Here is a 20478-nt window from a genome sequence, read left to right on the forward strand (position 1 = left end):
ATATTTTAGATTTTCCCAGCTACTGGACTTGGGTTAAAAATGTAGCTGCTAAAACACGCCATACGTAATGGCATGTTTCCATCTTAAGACACGCCATACGTAATGGCGTGTTTCCTTTCCTTACATTATTCAGCTACTGGATTGGGGTTAGAATTTCAGACTGCCTAAACACGCCATATGTAATGGCGTGTTCTTTGAACTAAACACGCCAATACGTATGACGTGTTTAAGCCCCATACAGGCTCGTCAAAACCGAGCCTACGTGGACACCATTTTGATAAATGTTTTCATAACCGACCCAAAACGACAATTCTTTTATTTTTGAGCATTATTTCAAAAACGAACTCATTTAATTAAGACTTAAATAAGGCGCTAAAAATGTAGTCCGTACTCCGTAGCAACAAAAAGAGGCAAAAATAGGAGAAGAATTCATATTTGCCGCTTTGAATCAGACTAACGTACCAAGCTTCCATCACAAGCTTCACCGTCATCTCATCATCTTCATCCCTCTCCGAGTCAAAACTCGCAAAAATGAGTCAAAATTCAACTCGCTCGGCGAACTCAAACTCGAAGAGAAGCCTTAATTCATATTCATCGAATAACACGAACAACAACAAGAAGAAGAAATCAAACAGCAATCAGAAAACCCTAGGTGCCGCATGGGGATCCAATTCTCTTTCTTCTTCTCGTTCTTCCTTTCGCTCCGCACCTTTCTCCGATTTCGGCAGGTTTGTGTTTCCATTTTCCGTTGTTTTGTGATTCTTTTGTTCAATTTTGATATTGATTAAAGTCGTGATTGTGATTAGGATGATGAATTCGGTTACTAATTTGCTTAATTCTTTCATTTATCATTGATTTTGGTTCAGTGTCGCAATAAATCAATGTTGTATTTGTGATTAGGATGATGAATTCGGTTATTTATGTGCTTAATTCTTTCAGTTATCAGTGTGTTTTGTTGAATATCCCAATTAAACAATGTTGTAATAGTGATTAGCATGAGAAATTTGGTTATTATGTGCGGAATTCGTTACACAGCCTGGTGCGTGTATTTTGGAAGGTTTTCGTGTTTATTTTATCGGCCATTTTTGTGTTCAATTGATTTTACTACTATCGGTGTTGTGATTATGATTAGGGTGATGAATTCGGTTACTATTGTGCTTAATTCTTTCATTTCATGGCGTTTTGTGTTAGTTTTTGTTCAATATCGTCATTAATCAATGTTGTAATTGTAATTAGCATGAGAAATTTGGTTAATATGTGTTAAATTCCTTACGAAATGTATCTTGCTGCACATTGCATGATGTTGTTAGGTTACTTGGGAATGAGTGTTGATTGAGTGTGTAATTTCGTGACTTGAATTAGCAATCTCAGTGATATTGATATTGCGAAATAAAAATTTGAATGGTATGTAGATGTATAAATTGTGAGATGTTAGTTTGTTTAAGGTTATAAATGCTTTGGTGAGCTGTATAATGTGAAATGCAATTATGTCACTTGCGCTTACGCACACTAGGCACAAATTTCACACACTGATCGTTTTCTTGTTTGCTAATTGCAATGCTTAGGCCACGATTAGTGTGCAAAATTTGTGGCTAGTCTGCGTAAGTGACTTGATTGCATTTCATATTATATTATTGTACATGCATAGTCCGTTTCGTTGATTGAGGTCATTAAGGTAATAGTGGGAGGGATCGTTGAGATTTTCGTGTGAGACTACTTCATCTCTTAAGTCATAACTAACCACCACTGTGTCACTGTGGCGTCACTGTGATATCTTAATATTTAAACCCTCCACACACTGTTCACTGTAAGCTACATTTTGTGAGTTCTCACGGAAGGAATAATATTTTTCAATGCGAAACTAACTAGCCACAAGCAAGTGGTATCCTGATTATTATAATCATGTAAAAGATATGCATTAATCATTATGTAAGTTTTTCTAATAGGCTAATCAACAGCGTTCAAATATCCGTGATAAATTTGTATATATGTTCATTTTTCCTTGGATGATTGATTTTAGGAGCTTTGGAAATTGTATTGTACTGTTGTATTAACGAGGATAGTTTTTTACGTGTGCAGCTACATGGCTGTTAAGAACAAGAAGCTTCATGATCAATTTGATGCCGTAGCTTCTGACTCTTCTCATAATGGTTCTGATCCCAAGAAGCAGATATTTCAGGGCATTGCTATATTCGTTGATGGATTCACCATTCCCTCAAGCCAGGTTTCTTGAACTTTTCATTCCAACTTTCTTTATTCTTCGTTCATTCTTGATATGTTTTGTATTATGGGGGGGGGGGGGAATTAGTGTATTATTGCTGGTTATTCTATTATTATTTTGATGGTTTTCCTTGTGCGCTTGCTGCTAAAGCAGCCTTTTCTCGTCTACATGTAGCATGTCAGGGGACTGTTTACTCGTTAGTTAATAATTAATTATCCAACGTTCTTCTACCCGTCGGTTGACAGTGAAATCTTGTAGGAGCTACGTGGATACATGTTAAGGCATGGTGGACGTTTTGAGAACTACTTTTCAAGGCACCGTGTCACGCACATCATTTGCAGTAACCTTCCTGATACTAAAATCAAGAACCTTAGGTTATTCTATTTTTCTCTTCTTTTTTGTAAGATTTTGTTCTTAATTTGATTGTAACTCACATAATCAGCTTGTGTGTTAACTTATTACTAGAGCATTTTTTTGTCACTGTTATAACTACTGGAAGTGAGTTAGTGTCAATGATATGAGTGACCATGTGTACTATGTAGGTCTTTCAGCGGTGGTTTGCCTGTTGTGAAACCCACTTGGATTTTGGATTGTGTGGCAGCCAGTAAATTATTGAGCTGTAAGCTTTGTATTTTTGCTCTTGTGCACTTAACTATTTATTTTTAAAACAGGTGTCATAAATCTGTGATTAATTTTAGGCAGATTTTTCAATCAATGTAATCAAAGGTCTATGTAAGATGGTTTAATATGATTACACTCAATCAGTTTTGGGACTACAAAGGAAAGGGAGGTTCAAAAATCTTTCTCATACCTCTTGATATATGTGTATTATTTTGCCGATAGTAAAATCTTTTATGAATTATGATAATATCGTATGCCTTACCGCATGCTTTACTTTTTCTGTTATCATTGATAATTACTCCCTTCATGAGTCTATCCACATTTGTTGTTCTCATTTGACTTTACAAGGTCTCCAAGACACTATTTTGACCGCATTTTCCGACATGTATTTATAATTTTTTTTTTTGTTGAAAAATATATTTTGTGACAGATTGTTTGATGACGAATCTAGATATTAAGTTTGATCACTTTGACCAAAAAAAGTCAAATGGGAAGAACAGTTTCAATGTTTCACTTCCCTCTTTTGCCTATTCTCTTTCTGTCATTTAATTTTATGTATGCAACCGGTCCGGTGTCCAAGGAAGAATCATGTCAAGCAACCCCAAATCAGTTTGGGATTAAAGCTCCGATAGCTCTATCAATATTTAGTCTTGTGAATTTTTACCTGTAGTTTCTTTTGACTAGGGATCCCTTACCAACTTGAACAGCTGGCCAGTCAAGCACGTGGCCAACCTAAATTGTCCGCTTTCTTTGCTTCAAAAGGCAAGTCTATCAGTCGAGATGTTTCTTCTGAGTCTTCTGGCCTGTTGAAAGCTAAAGCTGGGGCTTCTGAATCCAATGGTCTTCTAAATGATAGCAACAGTTGCAATGATGGTGAACTTTTCGAAAGTGCAAGACAAGGTGAGCCAGAGATAAAGGACGGCATTCTAAATGATTTTACCACTTTCAATGTCGATGAGGTGTCTGAATGCACGAGACACGCGAAGACAGAGCTGGAGAATGCTGGAAGGAGGCAGATTGATACAGCGTTTAGTTTGGAAACAACTTCAGAAGGTGATGAATATTCCCATTTAGAAAATGATATGGCAGTCACTGGCACTGATGGATGTAGTATTGGTGCCTTTGGACATTTAACTTCTTCTGGCAATATTGTCTCTGAAGAAAAGGCCACCGAAGAATCATCGGGTTCTCTAGTGGGAGGGCCTTCCCATCATCGCCATTCAACCATAGAGGACCCGAATTTTGTTGAGAACTATTTTAAGGTGCAGATCATTGTTTGTCACCTTGTCCATCTGTCTTTCTTTTTTCTGCCCTTATGTGTTCATACTTGGGTCTGGATGGGCCGTAGTTTGGAGAATTCTTTATACAGGCTTGTAGTTGCAGGCAACTTTAGCCAGATAACATACGTGCCTGTGTTGATATGAGATTATGTTGTTCCGAATATTGGAAAGTCCATGAATTATCTAAGCTTCTGACATGATACAACAAGCTTTTGTATGCTTTTCCATCACGTGTTTCTGTTAAGGTGGTGAAAACTTGAAATACACACATATTTCTAAAAACTATGGCATGTTAGAAAGAAGTTTCTGATGTGCATTTTTTTATCGAGTGTACTTTTGTGAACCTGCTTGACAAAGCTGGTCATGTTTGACGAAGTATGTTTCTACTTTGACGAAGCTGGTCATGTTTCTGATTAAAATGGATATGATATCTAGAAGTTATTTCGATGCATGCCTGCATGCTTATACCATGTTTGGTAGTTGCTACTTTCTTCCAGACATCAAGTTCCATTCTGTTAATCACATGTTAATTATATTGACATACTTCAACCTTTTGGAATGTCCTTATCTTCTGACTTTTAATGATCAGAACTCGAGGTTGCACTTCATAGGAACGTGGAGGAATCGGTACCGCAAGCGTTTTTCTAGCCAGCCTAACAAAAACATGAAAGCAGTCCCTGATGTTAGAAGTGATTCTGCTCAAGCTTGTATAATCCATGTGGACATGGTACTGGTTGATCTTTTTGTTAACTTCTTTTGTTTCACCTATCGTCCAACCTGCTACGGACGCAATATATTGTGTTCTTGCTTTATACTAATCCTATTGCCCAACAGAATAGTAAGATCTCCGACTCGATATGTCAGGTTTTTATGTTGTAGCTTACTGCATCCATTCTCCTCTGCTGCAGGATTGCTTTTTTGTGGCCGTTGTTATTAGGAACCGCAAGGATTTGATGGACAAGCCTGTAGCTGTTTGCCATTCAGACAGTTCCAGAGGAACTGCTGAAATTTCTTCTGCAAATTACCCTGCTAGAGATTATGGTAATATCCTATGCAAGTTGTCATTTTAGCTTTATTCATGGTGTTGGATAATGTTACGCAAATGTTCTTTCTTGGATAGGGGTGAAAGCTGGAATGTTTGTCAGAGACGCCAAGGCCCGTTGTCCCCATCTTCTTATCATCCCTTACAATTTCAAAGCTTATGAAGAGGTTTACAATCGTTCCGCTTTCAACCCTCCCTCCCCTTCTCCCAGAGAAGGAATTTTGTTGATCAGTGTTCACAGTGTTTATAGATTTTGAAGCCTCACTTTTGTGGCAGGTGGCTGACCAATTTTACAACATCTTGCACCAACACTGCAACAAAGTTCAGGTGTGTATTTAAGCTTTTCACATAATCACATGTTTTCTTTTTAGGTTTGGTAATGAACTTTGCATTCAGGCAGTCAGCTGTGATGAAGCATTTTTAGATATAACTGATTCAGAGGTGAAAGACCCTGAGATTTTAGCGTCAGTGATAAGAAAAGAGATCTTTGAGACTACAGGCTGCACTGCAAGTGTGGGGATAGCTGGCAATATGCTTATGGCTCGTCTTGCCACCAGAGCTGCCAAACCTGATGGTCAATATTATATTCCTCCTGAAAAGGTATTTTTGGGAGCTAAATCTGTGTTTTTTCAATTCATTTTTTTCTTCAAGAAAAATTACTTTTTTATGGTGAAACTATTTCCAGAAATTAAATTCAATTTTTTGGGGCTAACAAACATTAGCTGAAACCTAAGTTTTGGTATTTTGATATTTTCTCATGCTTGGTCATTACTTATTGATATGATGATCTGTCAGGTGGATGAGTATTTGTTGCCGCTACCTATCAAGGCACTTCCAGGCATTGGTCGTGTCTTGGAGGAAAAGCTGAAAAAGAAAGGAGTTCAGACGTGTGGCCAACTGCAGATGTATTCGAAGGTCAAGTAATTAGCAAACAGTTTTTGATTATTGTCATGTTACTCTGTGTTTGCTGCTGTATACTTATCTAATATGTTACGATGTTGTATACCCACTACTCTAGTTTTTTTTACTACTTTAAGGCTAACTTAAGAAAGGGACACGGTATCAAGTGACTTATGGAGAAATGATTTAATCTTGTATTGACATCATAATTTTTGTAATGGCAGGATTCCTTACGGAAGGAGTTTGGGATTAAAACTGGGGAAATGTTATGGAATTACTGCAGAGGTGTAGATAATAGGCTAGTAGATGTAATCCAGGTTTCTACAGAACCTTTATTCTATTCTGATTTATTCGGAGTATGTTTCTAGCATTCATTCTGTTTATTGGAGAAATAAAAGGAATAGAAAAAATGAGGAAGAAATGAAAGCTGGCAGAAGCTATTGGATAACACAAATTTGTTTCAGACGGACACTTTTCGTCTTATTTTTCAGACGGGCATATGTGACCATTTTATAGTTAAATGTAACCACAATGGTATAGGCAGTGTTATAGCTTATGGTAACTGGTTTTTCAATAGTTGTCACATTTAACTGTAAAATGGTTACAAAATCTCGTCTTATTATTTCAGACCAAAAAGGCCCGTCTGAAGCGAGACGCATTGATTGGATAATCTTAGCTTTGTGAGAAGGCTTGGCAGATTCTTCTAACATGGCCTTGTATTTGCCTCTTCCAAGGACCTATATTAGCCTCCTTCAAGAACCTATATTTGCCTCCTTAAAGGACCTCTATTTTTGAAAAATAATTATGAAATTCCATCGTGAAGAATTTGATAATTTTGATTTGAAGACATGTTTGCTCTGCAGGAAAGCAAGTCTGTTGGTGCTGAGGTAAACTGGGGTGTCCGTTTCAAGGATAAAAAAAATGTTAGTACTTGGTGTATCATGAGTCTTTTTTCACTTGTGTTTCTTTTCATCTGGCATATGTTTCAAAAAAGTTTCTATATGTGCTTTGTAGAGTGAGCACTTTCTGTTAAGCCTGTGTAAAGAGGTAGCACTGCGTCTGCAGGGATGTGGTGTACATGGGAGAACATTTACTCTAAAGGTAATTATTATCCTTTTCAGTAAAAGATAATTTGTAATGTTTATTCTACATATCTTTTACGTTTCTCATTTCCGATGTTCTTTGGTTATAGATTATGATGGTATAAAGAAAAAATGGATGCTCTTCTTTTTACTGTGGAATAGCAGTCATTCGATGCAATTCCCTTGACACAATTTTCATTTTGGGGCATGCAGAGACTCTCTCTAGAACACGGGGGTTAGGGTGCGTACAACTGACACCCCTCACCCCTGTAATTATTGTAGATTTGTAGGATCCCTTGAAGCACTGTGTTACTATTTTTGTTGCTGTACATAATGCATATAGCTTTTACATTGTTGCCTTTTATTTTGTTTACTAAGTTTCTATATTCTTATTTGTCGGACTGGTCCCTTGTTGATCTTGAAATAATAGACTAGTGTTATTTTTTTTTTTTTCACTTACGTTTTAGACTGTCATGTTTGTGTCTCCAAAATGAGCAGATTAAAAAGAGAAGAAAGGATGCAGAGGAGCCAGCAAAATACATGGGATGTGGTGATTGTGAAAATCTGAGTCATTCCGTCACGGTATGTGCTTATTAATCTGGACATTCCATTATAAAGTTTGTGGGCACTAGGACTTAATATTTGAATTATAGGTACCTGCTGCTACTGATGATGTGGATGTGCTTCAAAGGATAACAATGCAGCTCTTTGGCACATTCCATATAGGTTAGTATGTCTGTCAGTTATGTAGCTGGCATTTCATGAGAAGTTTGAACATAAGAACATTGCCTTAATTGTTAAAGTTGCCTTCATTTTTCAAAATTCATACTTCCTCTGTTTCATTTGTGTATATGCTCCAAACTATGTGAGGGGAATTTTGAAAAACATATAGAATCAAATGGAGCAGAGGAAGGATAAATCAAAGAAAGATTGGAACTCTTTAAGACTAAAAATTTTGAAATTAAACCGTGTAATATTGGATTATTAGAGATTTAAGATCAGCTGAAGTCAAATTAATAGAGGAGATTGGAAATTAATTTAGAAAATAAGAAAAGAAAGATATGAAACAATTTGACTATTTTTTGGCAGTTTTAGTCTGCGTCAATTTAACTTTAGTCTCTAACTCTTTAGTTAAATTCATTTACAATTCATCTCCACCCAGAGACTTGGTCTATTAACTGGAACATTGCTGATCAAAATATTAAATTCCATTCTTTTTAAGTTGCTGCTCAGGGTTGCGCATGAAATTAGTGGCATGACTCTTATGAGACAGATTCTATATGTAGTGGTTCGTAATACTTGTAAGTATATGAGCTACAATTAGAACTGATCATGTTACCCTGCTCCTTATGCTAGTGGTTAACTGAATTTGAAAGGAGGTAAGGTGAAATAGGCAACAGCTACAATAGTTACTGCAGATGGGATGTTGGCATCAGAGACTTGGAGAAGCAGGAGTGATTGTGGGATTGTGTATGCTGTGCTAGGTTTGTTTTGGAGTATCTGACGATATTTGATAATGTTGAACTCTAGAAAAAGGGTTTCTTCAAATCCCATGGAGCTGCTGGTGAATAAAGAAGATGGGTTTTGGGTAATGCATGATGGACTATGGGAAAAGGGAATAAAGAAGTTCTGAAAACAAACGCGCATAAAAATTTACCTTCGCTTTGTTTCCCTTCTCTTTTCCCTTCGATTCTTCTCAGTCTTTCATTCTTCTGCTGTCTCTTTCCCTTTCATGTTTATTACTTTATTTCACTTATAAATTGGAGCTGTGCGAAATACTAGAGGGTAATGGACATGCTTCTGTCTTACTAGATGTTAAAGATATTCGTGGGGTTGGATTACAAGTGACCAAGCTGGAGAGTGCTGATATTGTTAAACAAGGTTCGTCTGAGACTCTGAGGCTATTTGAGCTTTTTATCATACGCGGTAGATAATACGTTTCCATTAGATAGATATCTTGTTTTTAGGCTGCCTGTGCTTGCTTGTGGCATGGATGTATTCGTTTATTTTGCGACTTTTAATTGTATGTGCTGTGGCTTATTGTTTATATCATTTTGAAGGGCTTGAGCGAAGCACTCTAAGATCATGGCTTGCATCAGGCACAACGAGCCATATGGAAAAGTCTAACTCACCTAATGCCGGTATGTTGCCAACACCTTTACTTAGGTTCACAGCTGTTAGCTTATCTTTTGGATTTGTAGGCGTCTAGGCGATGTTGGAGTCCAGCTCCATGTGTTTCTACTCCCAATAATGCTACAGGTGAAAACCATGGTTCATTGACAACATTGCACAAGTTGCAACATATTGATGGAATGTGTTGGTTTTGCGCTCTTAAGCAAGTGCATGTTGTGTTGCACCATCTTTTATCTGCCTTGAGTTTACTTGCTTGAGTGTTAAAAAATGGAAGTTATCGTTGTGAGTTTGCAGTTCTGGAAATCAACCATCTGTGCTTGCATTAATAAAATGAAGTTTGTTGTTTCTTTGCAGATCAAATAATATTAAATTTATCTTGTTCCTTTGCAGGTGAGGTCCACCCTGAGCTTGATCAACCTTCGCCTAGGTTAAACGCTGCTGGGAGTCTACCATCTGTGGATGATCTTGACTTGGATGTTATTGAGAACCTACCTTCAGATTTGTTCTCTGAACTAAATGGCATGTATGGGGGAAAGTTGAATGATCTGATCTTTAAAAGAAAAGGAACATTAGGCAATCAACCTGCCAGTGCTATTTTGGTGAATGGAGTGGGAGGTAATCATGCTGATTTTGCTTTTTTAGAATACCTAATTTTTTTTATCAGTATCTAATATCAATTATTCATGTAGGCAAGAGTTTTGATGGACAGTTGGAAGCCTCTAATACTGTACAAATCAATATTCAAGAGAAAAATGGGGTAGAAGTCTTTTTTTTTTTCTTTCCATCATTTTTCAATTGTATGTTTGTGTTTATCTGTTACTGGTGTGAAGTTCCCATTCTGGCTGAAAATTACAACTGCCGGCCTCAGAAATGCCTTGTGGCATTCTAAACTTGTACGAAGTATGTAAACTGTTGGGAACGTTGGTATGCAGATTATGGGAATTTGTTTTTATATGGAGGAAATCTTAAAAGATGGTATCTTTGGTGTCACACAAGGTTTGAAGGACATAAAAATTGTGGTTTTAGTACGATAGTACCATATGGGGACTAATGAAAACTGAAAAGTACACTCATAGGCATATATGAAGTTAAGTGTTTTTGACCCTTACAAAGACTAGATTAGTTTGGGAGAACAGTAGAATGTGCATAGAGTAAGTGTTGAAAATGGCTGTGGTGCGTACTTTACCGAGTCCATGTTTGTGGAGATTTGGTGTTTCTATGATACGGAATTGATTCTTTATTGAAATGCCTAGATAGTTTTTTTTTCAAAGCATAATACTGAAGGTTTGATGTCACAACTTCTTCTATTTGTAGTGCAAGGTAATCATTGAGAATCGTATCTGACGCTTAGTTCTTGTTATGGTGTTTAGGCTGGGTGTAGCAACAGTAAGGAAACAGAAGCTGTGTCTGCTTCTGGTGCAGAAACATTTATCTTGAATCCTGTGCTTGACTCGGTTAATGTGGATGTAATGCCTTCGTCTTTAAGTCAAGTGGATATAACTATACTTCAACAGTTACCTGAGGATTTGAGGGCAGATATAGTTGGGGCGCTTCCTGCACATCGAATGTCGAATTGTTCTACCGAACACAACATCACTGCGCCAATAGTGGAATTAAAACTGGCTTCAACAGAGTTAGCTAAATCTCAGAACTTCTGGGTAGGAAATCCTCCGTATTGGGTTCTCGAGTTCAAAACAAGCAACTGCTTGATGTTGAACATCCTGGCAGAGATGTATCTCAAGTCAGAATCGGAGCTGTTGTCTTCTACTTTACAACGTTGTCTCTCTGGATTGCTGTTGTTTGGTGAAGTAACAGAAGATCTTAGCGATGAAGCTTCAAGTAGTCTATGCGAGCTTTTGAGGCAGTATATCCAGCTAAAGCTAGAGATAGACATTGAAGAAATCTATGTTTGTTTTCGTCTTTTGAAAAGGTATGCGCATTGCTACTGGCTTTGTGATAAAGATAAATTCAATTGATATATGATTCTAGCTTGTTTGAGACATGTTTCGTAGCTTTTTTGTCTTGTTTCAGCCATGGGAGGTTAAGCATACACCTAGGTCTGGTCGCTCATGATCGAGTTTATAATTCAACTGTTGACTTAAGTACTTAATATAAATAATGAATCTTTCTTTGAGCAGCCGTATCATTTTGCTACTAACTTACTTCAAAGTAAGATGGATGGAGACACAATACATGACATGTATGTAAGAGTTCAGTAATTTATGTAACCAAGGATGAAAGCAATGTTATTAGGATCAGGATTGTACTTTGAATCAATTGATTGGTTAGAATCGGATTGTAGGATTCTACAAAAAACATACCTTTCTTGTTAAAACATGTTACTAAAAACTTATGTTTAAAATCATCACTAAAAGCGTTTAAATAAGGAAAATTGTTTATTAAAATCCCGTTTTCTATAAATTTACACGTAAATTATATACTGCAACCAAAAAAGGCAAAAAATTACATTAGAACGGTAGAATTGGATTGTTGAGTCGCGGGATCGTATGATTGTGTTATGAACTTATGATTCTATGACTAAATTTTTTTAAATAAATTGGATCGTAAGATCCTACAAGTTTAAGATTCTACCAAGGTTCAGGATTGGTCCTGATTCTGTGTCGTGTCATATGTGGTCATTTGTTGGTTTTCTATTGTCGTGTTGTTTCAAAGTACAGTTATCCCCCTGTTTCTCGTTATGACACGGGGTGGCTTTTGTAGGCTGGCGAAGAAATTCAAGGCTTTCTTGGATGTATATGATACTGTCTTGCCTGGTCTTCAGGTTTGCCTTTTACTTTTTACATTTCACATCTATTCAGTTTGTCATACGCCTTTTTCTTGTTAATATGCTGTCATATGAGCCTGTCCATGTTTCAATTTCTAGCTGGCAATAAAGGAATTATATTATTTGAATCTTCTATTTGTCTTTCACATTGACCTTTCTCTTTTGCGTTTTACTGGGATTCCTGAAGTGTAGCGAACATGCTATCTGCTACATGTTATTTGAATTGTCTTTCGGTAGCATTTACTGACCTTTTCTTATTCTACCTACATTCTTAATTCTGCATTAGTGCACTTACCTAACACCTTACATCTACTTCCATATGAAGCTCCAGCTGTTAACTTTTTTCTTGCGTTATAATTTGCCAGGGCTGTGTTAGTGAAATCTATGGAGGAAACATGCATCTACCTTCTGGGCAGTAATGGGCACTCATAACATTCTAACAGTTGGCAGAGTAAAAGCGATTTTCATTGTATCAGACTTTGCAGAGTGGCTGATTTTGCTTGACATCAATGTTTCCATCATTTATATCAAAGGTATCTTGATTTTACACGTACACGTTGAACAAAAGACTAAAGTAAATTTCGAAATTAAATCTGGAATTGTCATGACAACAGTTTGTCTCAGACTTCTGAATGGGAAATACTGTGAGCCTAATGCCCTTTTGCCGGGATGACGGATAAGCGTTTGATGCGCAGCACTTGTGAAAACTGCCATCTTTCCGACAATGTAGAGTCGAGAATGTCAGATGAATGAGAGGTATTGTTAATGCATCCTGTTGAGAAATTTTTTTATGGACTGACCCTACCTCCTCACAAAAGCCATGGTCTTTTGGACTTCACTTCGGTTGGTGCACTATTAGTATTTTTGCTCTTCAAGTCCTCAATTTCGTTCCTTTGAGATCACGTCAGGCCCTGTAAGTTAGGTTAAGTTAAATCAAGTTTTGTTCAGATAGTTTGGAGTCTAAAAGAACAGGGCCAAAGCTCAAAGGGAGTGAAGTGTGTCATTGCATTATACTCCGTATTTGTTAAATTAGGCAAGCCTAATTCCACGTGATGATCTTCTTTTGCCGTGGAGATTATTCATTAGAAATCCATATCGTAGTTGAAAAGGCAACAACACAAGAAAACATCACCTTAAGTCCCTTAACAACCCCGTGGAAGAGAGTAATTCCCCATTGGATTTATGTCCTCCCTAAATCAACTTTACTGTGTGCAGATGTTCGCTTGGTTATTTTAGTCTTTAAAGTTTAAATGTTGTACTCATGGCCTCGTTATGAATATGCCATTTTCAAATAATAATTATGACTCCTTCAGTATCCAAAAAATTATATTACTGTTGCAAACCTTGAGCTGACATTGGAAAATTAGACACGACGAACACAATTTTGATGCTTTTGGAGCGTCTAGTCCAAATTGGAGAAAACTGCAATCCTGTCCTGGTATCCTGTATTAGGGAATTTTGATTTCATTCTTGACTTCAATAGTCGAATGTTGCAGGTGGCAGATGTAGCCGTATTTCACACATTTCTCTGATGTTACGAGGATCTTTAGAATCATCAGATGATAGGACAATCTGTTGTACACCATTAAAGAGGTAAAGCTTGATTTGAACTGGAGTTTCAGTTGAAAACACATCTTCGCTTTGTTGACTCATATTGTATCCTGAACGTCTTAGGATGGTGTGCTACACCGAAAGTTTTGCCATGGCATATGGTGTGCTGGATACAGTTTGCCAACTTAGACATCATAGATTTTCTGATTTTGTTTTCTTTTGGATGGCTTGATCTCTAATTCTCTATGTTTTCAAGAATAGTGTTGTGTACATTTGATTCCTCTCAGTTATAATCACAAACCTTTTTAGGCACTAAGATAACGACATAGCGTTTTTTACTATTTTCGGAACTAGGCTTAAAGTTGACAAGGGAAATAATTTTCATCACTTTATTAGCGTCTAAATGGAATTTCAGTCTTATGGTACTAAAGTATCCTTTTCATTATCTATACAATATGACAGCCTTGAATAGGAAACGGAATGTTATGGACGGTCATCCGTACAAACAAGGCTATGATAGTACGGGCTATGGAATATGATGTAAACTAGCTGTAGCTCGGTAGCAGCTGGAAGTCCGCGTTCTGACTCAGTCTCATGTATTTTTAAATATTCAAGTATGACTGCAAAGTGCAATCTCTATGCCATTCAAACGTGTAGGTGGTTTGTTTACTTGACCACCATAGACAGTAGACCCGTGTAGTTGGTTGCTCAATTATCTGTTTATTTTGTAGAGATATGATGAAGTCATCATGACCTAGCTGTCAATATTTATTCTTTCATACCAGTATTTCACAGTATATTTTTTAAGAAGTCAATGTATTCCGTTTCATATTAATAAAGTGAATTAATAGAATCTTTGGTACTATTGTTTTTACAATAAGTCTTGCTTCAGACAGTCTGAAATAAGACGGATCAAGTGTCACCATTTTTTTTATAGAATGTAACCATTTAATGATAAAATGTTATAACTAAAGTTGTCATTTTTTACCCTAAAAAAGATGGAACATTTTATCAGAAAATAGTAGAAGTAACATTTTATCGTGCAATGGCTACATTTGGTCCGTCTTATTTCAGACGAATTTCCTGTCTGAAATAAGAATTTGCGCTGTTTTTATGTATTGTGATAAAATGTGATCAACTGGTAAGGCCGTAAGGGGTTGGTCTAGCTTAATCAGATGTCTCGTATTCGAGCACTGGAAATGCACAACAATTTTAGAACTTTTGAGGGAGAGATTTACCGCCCTAGTGATCCTACTTGACCCGAATCCGGACTAAACTGTTTGATTAACACCAAAAAACAATGTAATCCGTGGACGGAGCAAATGGGTGACTCGTAGGAATTATGGCCTCTTTAAGTAATGTAAAAATTAAATACTCCACATCTCTTGGGAATTTTTTTGGTCTTTTTCAATGTTAGTTTACATTACTAATTGAGTGTTCTAATAATAAATCATGGCTCCACCAGTAGAACGATCGCTGATATTTTAGTTAAGATGTGAATGAAAAGTAACACTCCTACACAACTATTCGTATTAACGAACCTCCATCCGAAGTATATCTACCACTCGAAGAGAAGACAACTAAAAATTGTTTTGGTTGTAGGTACTTGTACTTGGGTACGTAAATACTTGAAAGCTCCATTTGCAATAATAAAACAATTGCCGCATAATCAGGTAACCAAATCCCATACCTTTAATTTCCGACATTTGACTTATTCCCAAGCGTGGTTCGTCGTTTTTCCAGCTTCAAAGTTCAAACCCCATGTCATTTGATTTCCTTTATTTACGTGTCAAACTATTATCTATCTATTCAAACCTTTGAATTAAAAATAACAACCGTTTACTCCTTCCTCAAGCATTCATTTCCCACAAAATTTCCAATTCCACCAACTTAAACAAAGTCAACATTTATTAGATTTAGCCATATCTCGTAAAAAAAGTCTTACTATTATACTACGTACCTACTACTCTATATAAATGTCCAATCCTCCCATCTTTCTTGACACAACAAATTAACACAATATCAAAGCAAACCAAACCAAATTTCACTTTCATCAGTCTTAATATTTTTTTCAAAACCGAATAAAATGAGTTACGCTTCCGTTATTTTACACTTTAATATGATTCTTCTCATCATATTCTTTTTTGGCTTATACAACTCCATGCATGTAGAGGGGTTGAGACCTTTGAGAGATGAACAAAATTCTCGAAATTCCTCATTTCTGAATCTTGTTCTCAGTAGAGCGCATTCCGGTCCCAGCCATCGAGGAGGCGGCCACTGATGGCCTTGCGAAGTACTGCTGGACTGCTGGAGTAATATGGCAGAGATTTGTTTATGGGATTGAAAAGCATAGATGAATTTTTGAGTTTTTTTTATTATTTTGTTCTGATTTTCCGGGAACGTTTAGTTTCAAGGTAGGTTTGAATCACACATGTAGATAGCACTAACTGTATAGAACTATAGATATGGGCGGATGATCCATAGACAAGCATTTAGACTTCAATTTTTTATCCTTTGGGGATTTATTTTTTTATCTTAATGTTGATTTGTATTGTACTAATAATAGTTACGTTATCTGAAATATAAAAAAAACACATTATCATCCACTCCCATGATCTCAGGGATTTCGATTTATGGCGTGTACTTTTGTTTCTTGCAAATGAAGTTAAATATCATTCAACAAGAGGCAAAGAAATTTATTACAATAATACTGGAATCAGCAAACACGAGCTTGGAAATGATAATTGATGGTAGAAAGCAAGACTTCTTGTTGTATCACGCCTTGCATGCGACGTTGACGATTCCAAAGGCGACTTAAGTAAATATTTACGTCCATTGTGAATGCAATAAACAGTTTACCTAAAAACGGGAAATGATAATTCCTCCAGCCAAATCATTTAAGTTCAATCCTCATCCAAAATTACACTTTCTAATGAACAATTATTGTGTGATAAGGAACATTTGGTATATAAAGTTCGTTTATTCATCATTTAAGCTGCAAAAGAAACAAAGAAAGTGTGTATTCACTTTACATGCCGACAACTCCTCTTTGTTGAAAGTCAAGGAACCCAGATAATGTCAATTTCGTATAATAATTAAAAACAAATTAAAAGGGAAAAAAATTGTGGCTGCTGGGATTCGAGCCCAGGTCTCCACGGCCACAACGTGGAATTCTTACCACTAAACTACAGCCACTTTGTTGATTAACTAATTGAAAGCTGAGAAATATCAAAGAATAGAGAACGCGTGGATGACAAAAAAGAAATACAAAAAATCCGACCTGCCGGATTCGAACCAGCGACCTAAAGATGTCTGTGATCACCCACTACAGTCTTCCGCTCTGCCAACTGAGCTAAGGTCGGACTTGCTTCTCCTGCCCCATAAAAATATAATATTCAATCCAATAAACTACAAGAAGTTAAAAAGTGTGGCTGCTGGGATTCGAGCCCAGGTCTCCACGGCCACAACGTGGAATTCTAACCACTAAACTACAGCCACTTTGGTGATTGTTTTTACAACGTTTTGTATCTATAAATTTATACTTCATAAGAGTTACTTGAATTCCGTCAAAGTTGTAGTAGATTACTATCTTTGCTTTTGGGTTTTTTTTTACATATTACCTTGTATTTTTTTCGAATTTTGCATGGTGTCCTTCGCTTTTTAAATTTAGTAGATAATTCTTAAAACACCCAACCTGCTATATTCGAGTTTTCATATAATTAAAGTTTGTAAAGAAAATATGTTTACGATTGAGTAAACGATTTTTTTTTTTTTTTTTTTTTTTTTGGCAACTGGCAAAAAAGATTCCTATGCCATAGTCATGGCCCTTCTCGCTAGGAGATGAGCCTCAACATTATTTTTCCTACATACATAGCTAAAACAGAGACAATGAAAATTTGGCGTTAGATAGAAAATATCCTCTAGAACTCCTTTAGTCTGGTAGTGCTTGGATCCCAAACCTGCACATTGAAACACAAATTGAAGGCAATCAGACGAGAGCTCCACATAAAGAAAGTTGTTACCGAGAACCCACTGTATGGCCTTCAAGGCCCCCAAGGCCTCGGCTTGTAATGGTGATTCAGCACGCCCCTTCTCCCCTCCTTTATAAATCACATTCCCATTTTCATCATAAGCTACCCATCCCCAAGCAGCCGTCCAAGTTTTTTCCTAACTCGCATCAACCATAACCCGCACTAAACTACACGACCCAAAACCCCCAGTCACATACACAGGATGTCCATTCCGCACTAATTCACCCTCAACATCCGGTAGGTCGTTGTTATTACCGGTACCATGCTCCGTTGAGGTGGCTTCATCTTTTTCAATAAATCCTTTCATAGCACAGGTCACCAATTGAGTATAAGCTGAAAAGAAACCCTTGGGGTTGAACATCTCACCTCTAAAAATCACATTATTACGCAAATTCCAAATGGATGCAATGGTTGCGCTAAATTGAATGATCCGAATTTGCCAATCATTCAAGGTTCTCAAGTATTGGATCCAGTTGACAATCCAGTCACCAACTTCCAAATTACAAGTCTGTTCAGTGTTAATCCCAAGTTGTGAACCCGCCCAAATCCTTGCTGTAATACTACATTCTTTGAAAAGATGGTCAACCGTTTCAACCGATTCCCTAGTACTACGGCACAAAGGGCATAGAGGGTTCCCCGTTAGATTTCTCCTAACAAATTCCCCTCCTACAAAAAGAGAATTCGTAAGGATTTTCCAAATAAGGATTTTCCATGACTGTGGAATTGTAAGGTGCCAAAGCCGTTTACCACAAAACTTTTTCCTCCCTTGATTTAATCTTGATTTGTCCAGAGATGTACTTTTCCTCATAAACAATTCAGTAAATAAAAGCCCGTACCCGCTTTTAACCGTGTATAAGCCAGTTGAGGAGAAAGGCCAAATAATCTCGTCCTTCCCATCATTAATTCTCAAAGGTATAGCCAGAATTCTTTTCGAGCTTTCATCATCAAAGAGCATATTGATCAAGTCCTGGTTCCATCCCCCATTAATTAGGCATAGATCTCTTATTCTTAAATCTTTAAGGAAATTAAACTCCGGAACCAATAACTCACCCTTGGTGCCAAAACATTCATCGAGGTAGAACGGCCAAAAACCTTTTCTCTGAAAATTTGACAAAAGATCGAATTTTCTCCGGTCACGAGTCTCCAAGCATGCTTGGCCAATAATGCCTTATTAAGGCATTCAATATTACGTATCCCAAGTCCTCCTTCCTTCTTTGGTAGACTAGTGAACATCCTACTACACCAATGAAGGGACTTACCCGATTTGCACCCAGCCCACCAAAAATGTGACAAAAGAGAGTTGATTTTTTTTGTTACACTTACCGGTATTTTGAATACCGATAGAAAATAATTAGAAATGTTTGATAGGACAGAGTTGATAAGAGTAAGCCTCCCCGCTGGAGTTAGAAACACACCATTCCACGAGGAGATACGTTTTGTGACATTTTCAATTAAGCCCTTGAAAATTTTCTTCTTGGATCCATGGAATTCCGTAGGCATGCCTAGGTATTTCCCTACTCCTTTATGCTTCTTAAGTTTGAAAACTTTTATACAAGTTCGGATTTTACAGAGCTTCATGCTTGGGCTATAAAGAATACCACATTTTTCTTCATTTAGTGCCTGCCCCGAAGCCGCACAATATTTGTCAAGAATACGTTTAAGAGACCTTATTGCATTTCCCCTGTCTTGAATGAAGAAAATTGAATCTCGGCAAAAAATAGATGAGTTAGTGGCCGCACTCCTTGACAAATCCGAATCCTTCTCAGTACCCCCACTTCTTGCGCATGAACCATGTTTGCTGATAACACTTCCATACAAAGCAGAAACAGATAGGGGATAAGGGGTCCCCCTGTCTCAGCCCACAAGCAGGTTTGAATTGCTGTAAAGGTTTACCATTGAGCAAGACCTCATATGACACAGTGCTCACACAAGCCATAATAAGACGAATCATTTTTTCAGGGAATCCAAACTTAAATAGAACTGCTTCCAGAAAATCCCATTGTACTCGGTCCTACGCTTTACTCATATCCGCTTTGAAGGCAAAACTTCCTGATACGCCTCGTTTATGTGAGTTAATCTTATGAATGGCCTCATGTGCAAGAAGGATGTTATCACTTATACTCCTTCCTGCAATGAAGGCATTTTGATGATCTCCCACCAAATATCCCATGATTTTAGATAATCTATTAGTAATGCATTTGGTTATTATCCGCATAAAAACATTACAAAGGCTGATGGGCCTATAGTCCTTAACTTCCTCAGGGCTATCACATTTAGGGATTAGCGCTATAAAAGTTCTGTTAACCTCCCTTAGAACCAAGCCCGAATTTAGGATTGATAAAACAGCCTTAGTAAAATCTTTCTTAATGACATACCAGCATTTTTGGTAAAAGATGGCAGGGATCCCATCAGGCCCCGGAGATTTCGTAGGCCCCATCTGAAAAACCGCCCTTCTAACCTCTTTAGCAGTAAAAGGTCTTCCCAACACATCCAAGTCATCCTCTAAAACCTTGGTTTTCAAATGCTTTAAGACTCCCTCGAACCCATACTCGGCAGTAGGAGTAGTGACATTCACATTGTTACTTGAGTTGTGAGGCCTGTTGGAGTAAAGTGTGACAAAATAATCTTGAAAGATGTTACTTACCTCTTCCTCCTTATAGGACCAGGCACCATCTTTTCCTTTTATCCCAAGAATGAAATTCCTCCCTGCTCGGACCTTAACCCAATTAAAGAAATATTTTGTGCAAGTATCTCCGTCAACCATCCATTTGATTTTTGCTCGTTGTTTCCAGTAAGTAGCCATAGCAGTGGCGAAGTTCCGAACCTCCTCGT

At 37.2% G+C, this 20478-nt stretch overlaps 1 protein-coding gene and 3 non-coding genes across 6 annotated transcripts; 1 reads left to right on the forward strand and 3 right to left on the reverse strand.

The window, feature by feature from the left end:
• The first annotated feature begins 389 nt into the window (after positions 1-389).
• On the forward strand, positions 390-16221 carry LOC141599402 (DNA repair protein REV1). Of its 3 annotated transcripts, XM_074419393.1 has the most exons (28): positions 390-728; positions 2080-2224; positions 2480-2595; positions 2764-2840; positions 3527-4104; positions 4712-4849; positions 5031-5163; positions 5243-5331; positions 5441-5491; positions 5561-5764; positions 5960-6079; positions 6289-6381; positions 6928-6987; positions 7079-7165; positions 7645-7728; positions 7800-7872; positions 8959-9027; positions 9207-9287; positions 9670-9894; positions 9969-10036; positions 10650-11209; positions 12001-12061; positions 12430-12597; positions 12679-12820; positions 13561-13657; positions 14078-14211; positions 15218-15288; positions 15787-16221. In XM_074419393.1, exons 1-23 carry the CDS (start codon positions 532-534, stop codon positions 12481-12483), a joined length of 3363 nt encoding a protein of 1120 aa, XP_074275494.1. In that variant the 5' UTR covers positions 390-531; the 3' UTR covers positions 12484-12597; positions 12679-12820; positions 13561-13657; positions 14078-14211; positions 15218-15288; positions 15787-16221. The 3 variants fall into 3 exon arrangements, with proteins under 3 accessions (XP_074275494.1, XP_074275495.1, XP_074275496.1); XM_074419394.1 differs by lacking the exons at positions 15218-15288; positions 15787-16221 and having other exon boundaries at positions 395-728; positions 14078-14492; XM_074419395.1 differs by lacking the exons at positions 14078-14211; positions 15218-15288; positions 15787-16221 and adding an exon at positions 13739-13950 and having other exon boundaries at positions 395-728.
• Positions 16222-16738: 517 nt separating this feature from the next.
• TRNAH-GUG (transfer RNA histidin (anticodon GUG)) lies at positions 16739-16810 on the reverse strand. The gene has a single exon. It is a non-coding gene; the product is annotated as a tRNA-His (tRNA).
• Positions 16811-16889: 79 nt separating this feature from the next.
• TRNAY-GUA (transfer RNA tyrosine (anticodon GUA)) lies at positions 16890-16977 on the reverse strand. The gene is given in 2 exon segments: positions 16890-16925; positions 16941-16977. It is a non-coding gene; the product is annotated as a tRNA-Tyr (tRNA).
• A 64-nt stretch (positions 16978-17041) lies between these two features.
• TRNAH-GUG (transfer RNA histidin (anticodon GUG)) lies at positions 17042-17113 on the reverse strand. The gene has a single exon. It is a non-coding gene; the product is annotated as a tRNA-His (tRNA).
• Between the last annotated feature and the right edge of the window lie 3365 nt (positions 17114-20478).

The sequence above is a fragment of the Silene latifolia genome, chromosome 9, assembly GCF_048544455.1.
Source record: "Silene latifolia isolate original U9 population chromosome 9, ASM4854445v1, whole genome shotgun sequence".
Classification (NCBI taxonomy): Eukaryota; Viridiplantae; Streptophyta; class Magnoliopsida; order Caryophyllales; family Caryophyllaceae; genus Silene; species Silene latifolia.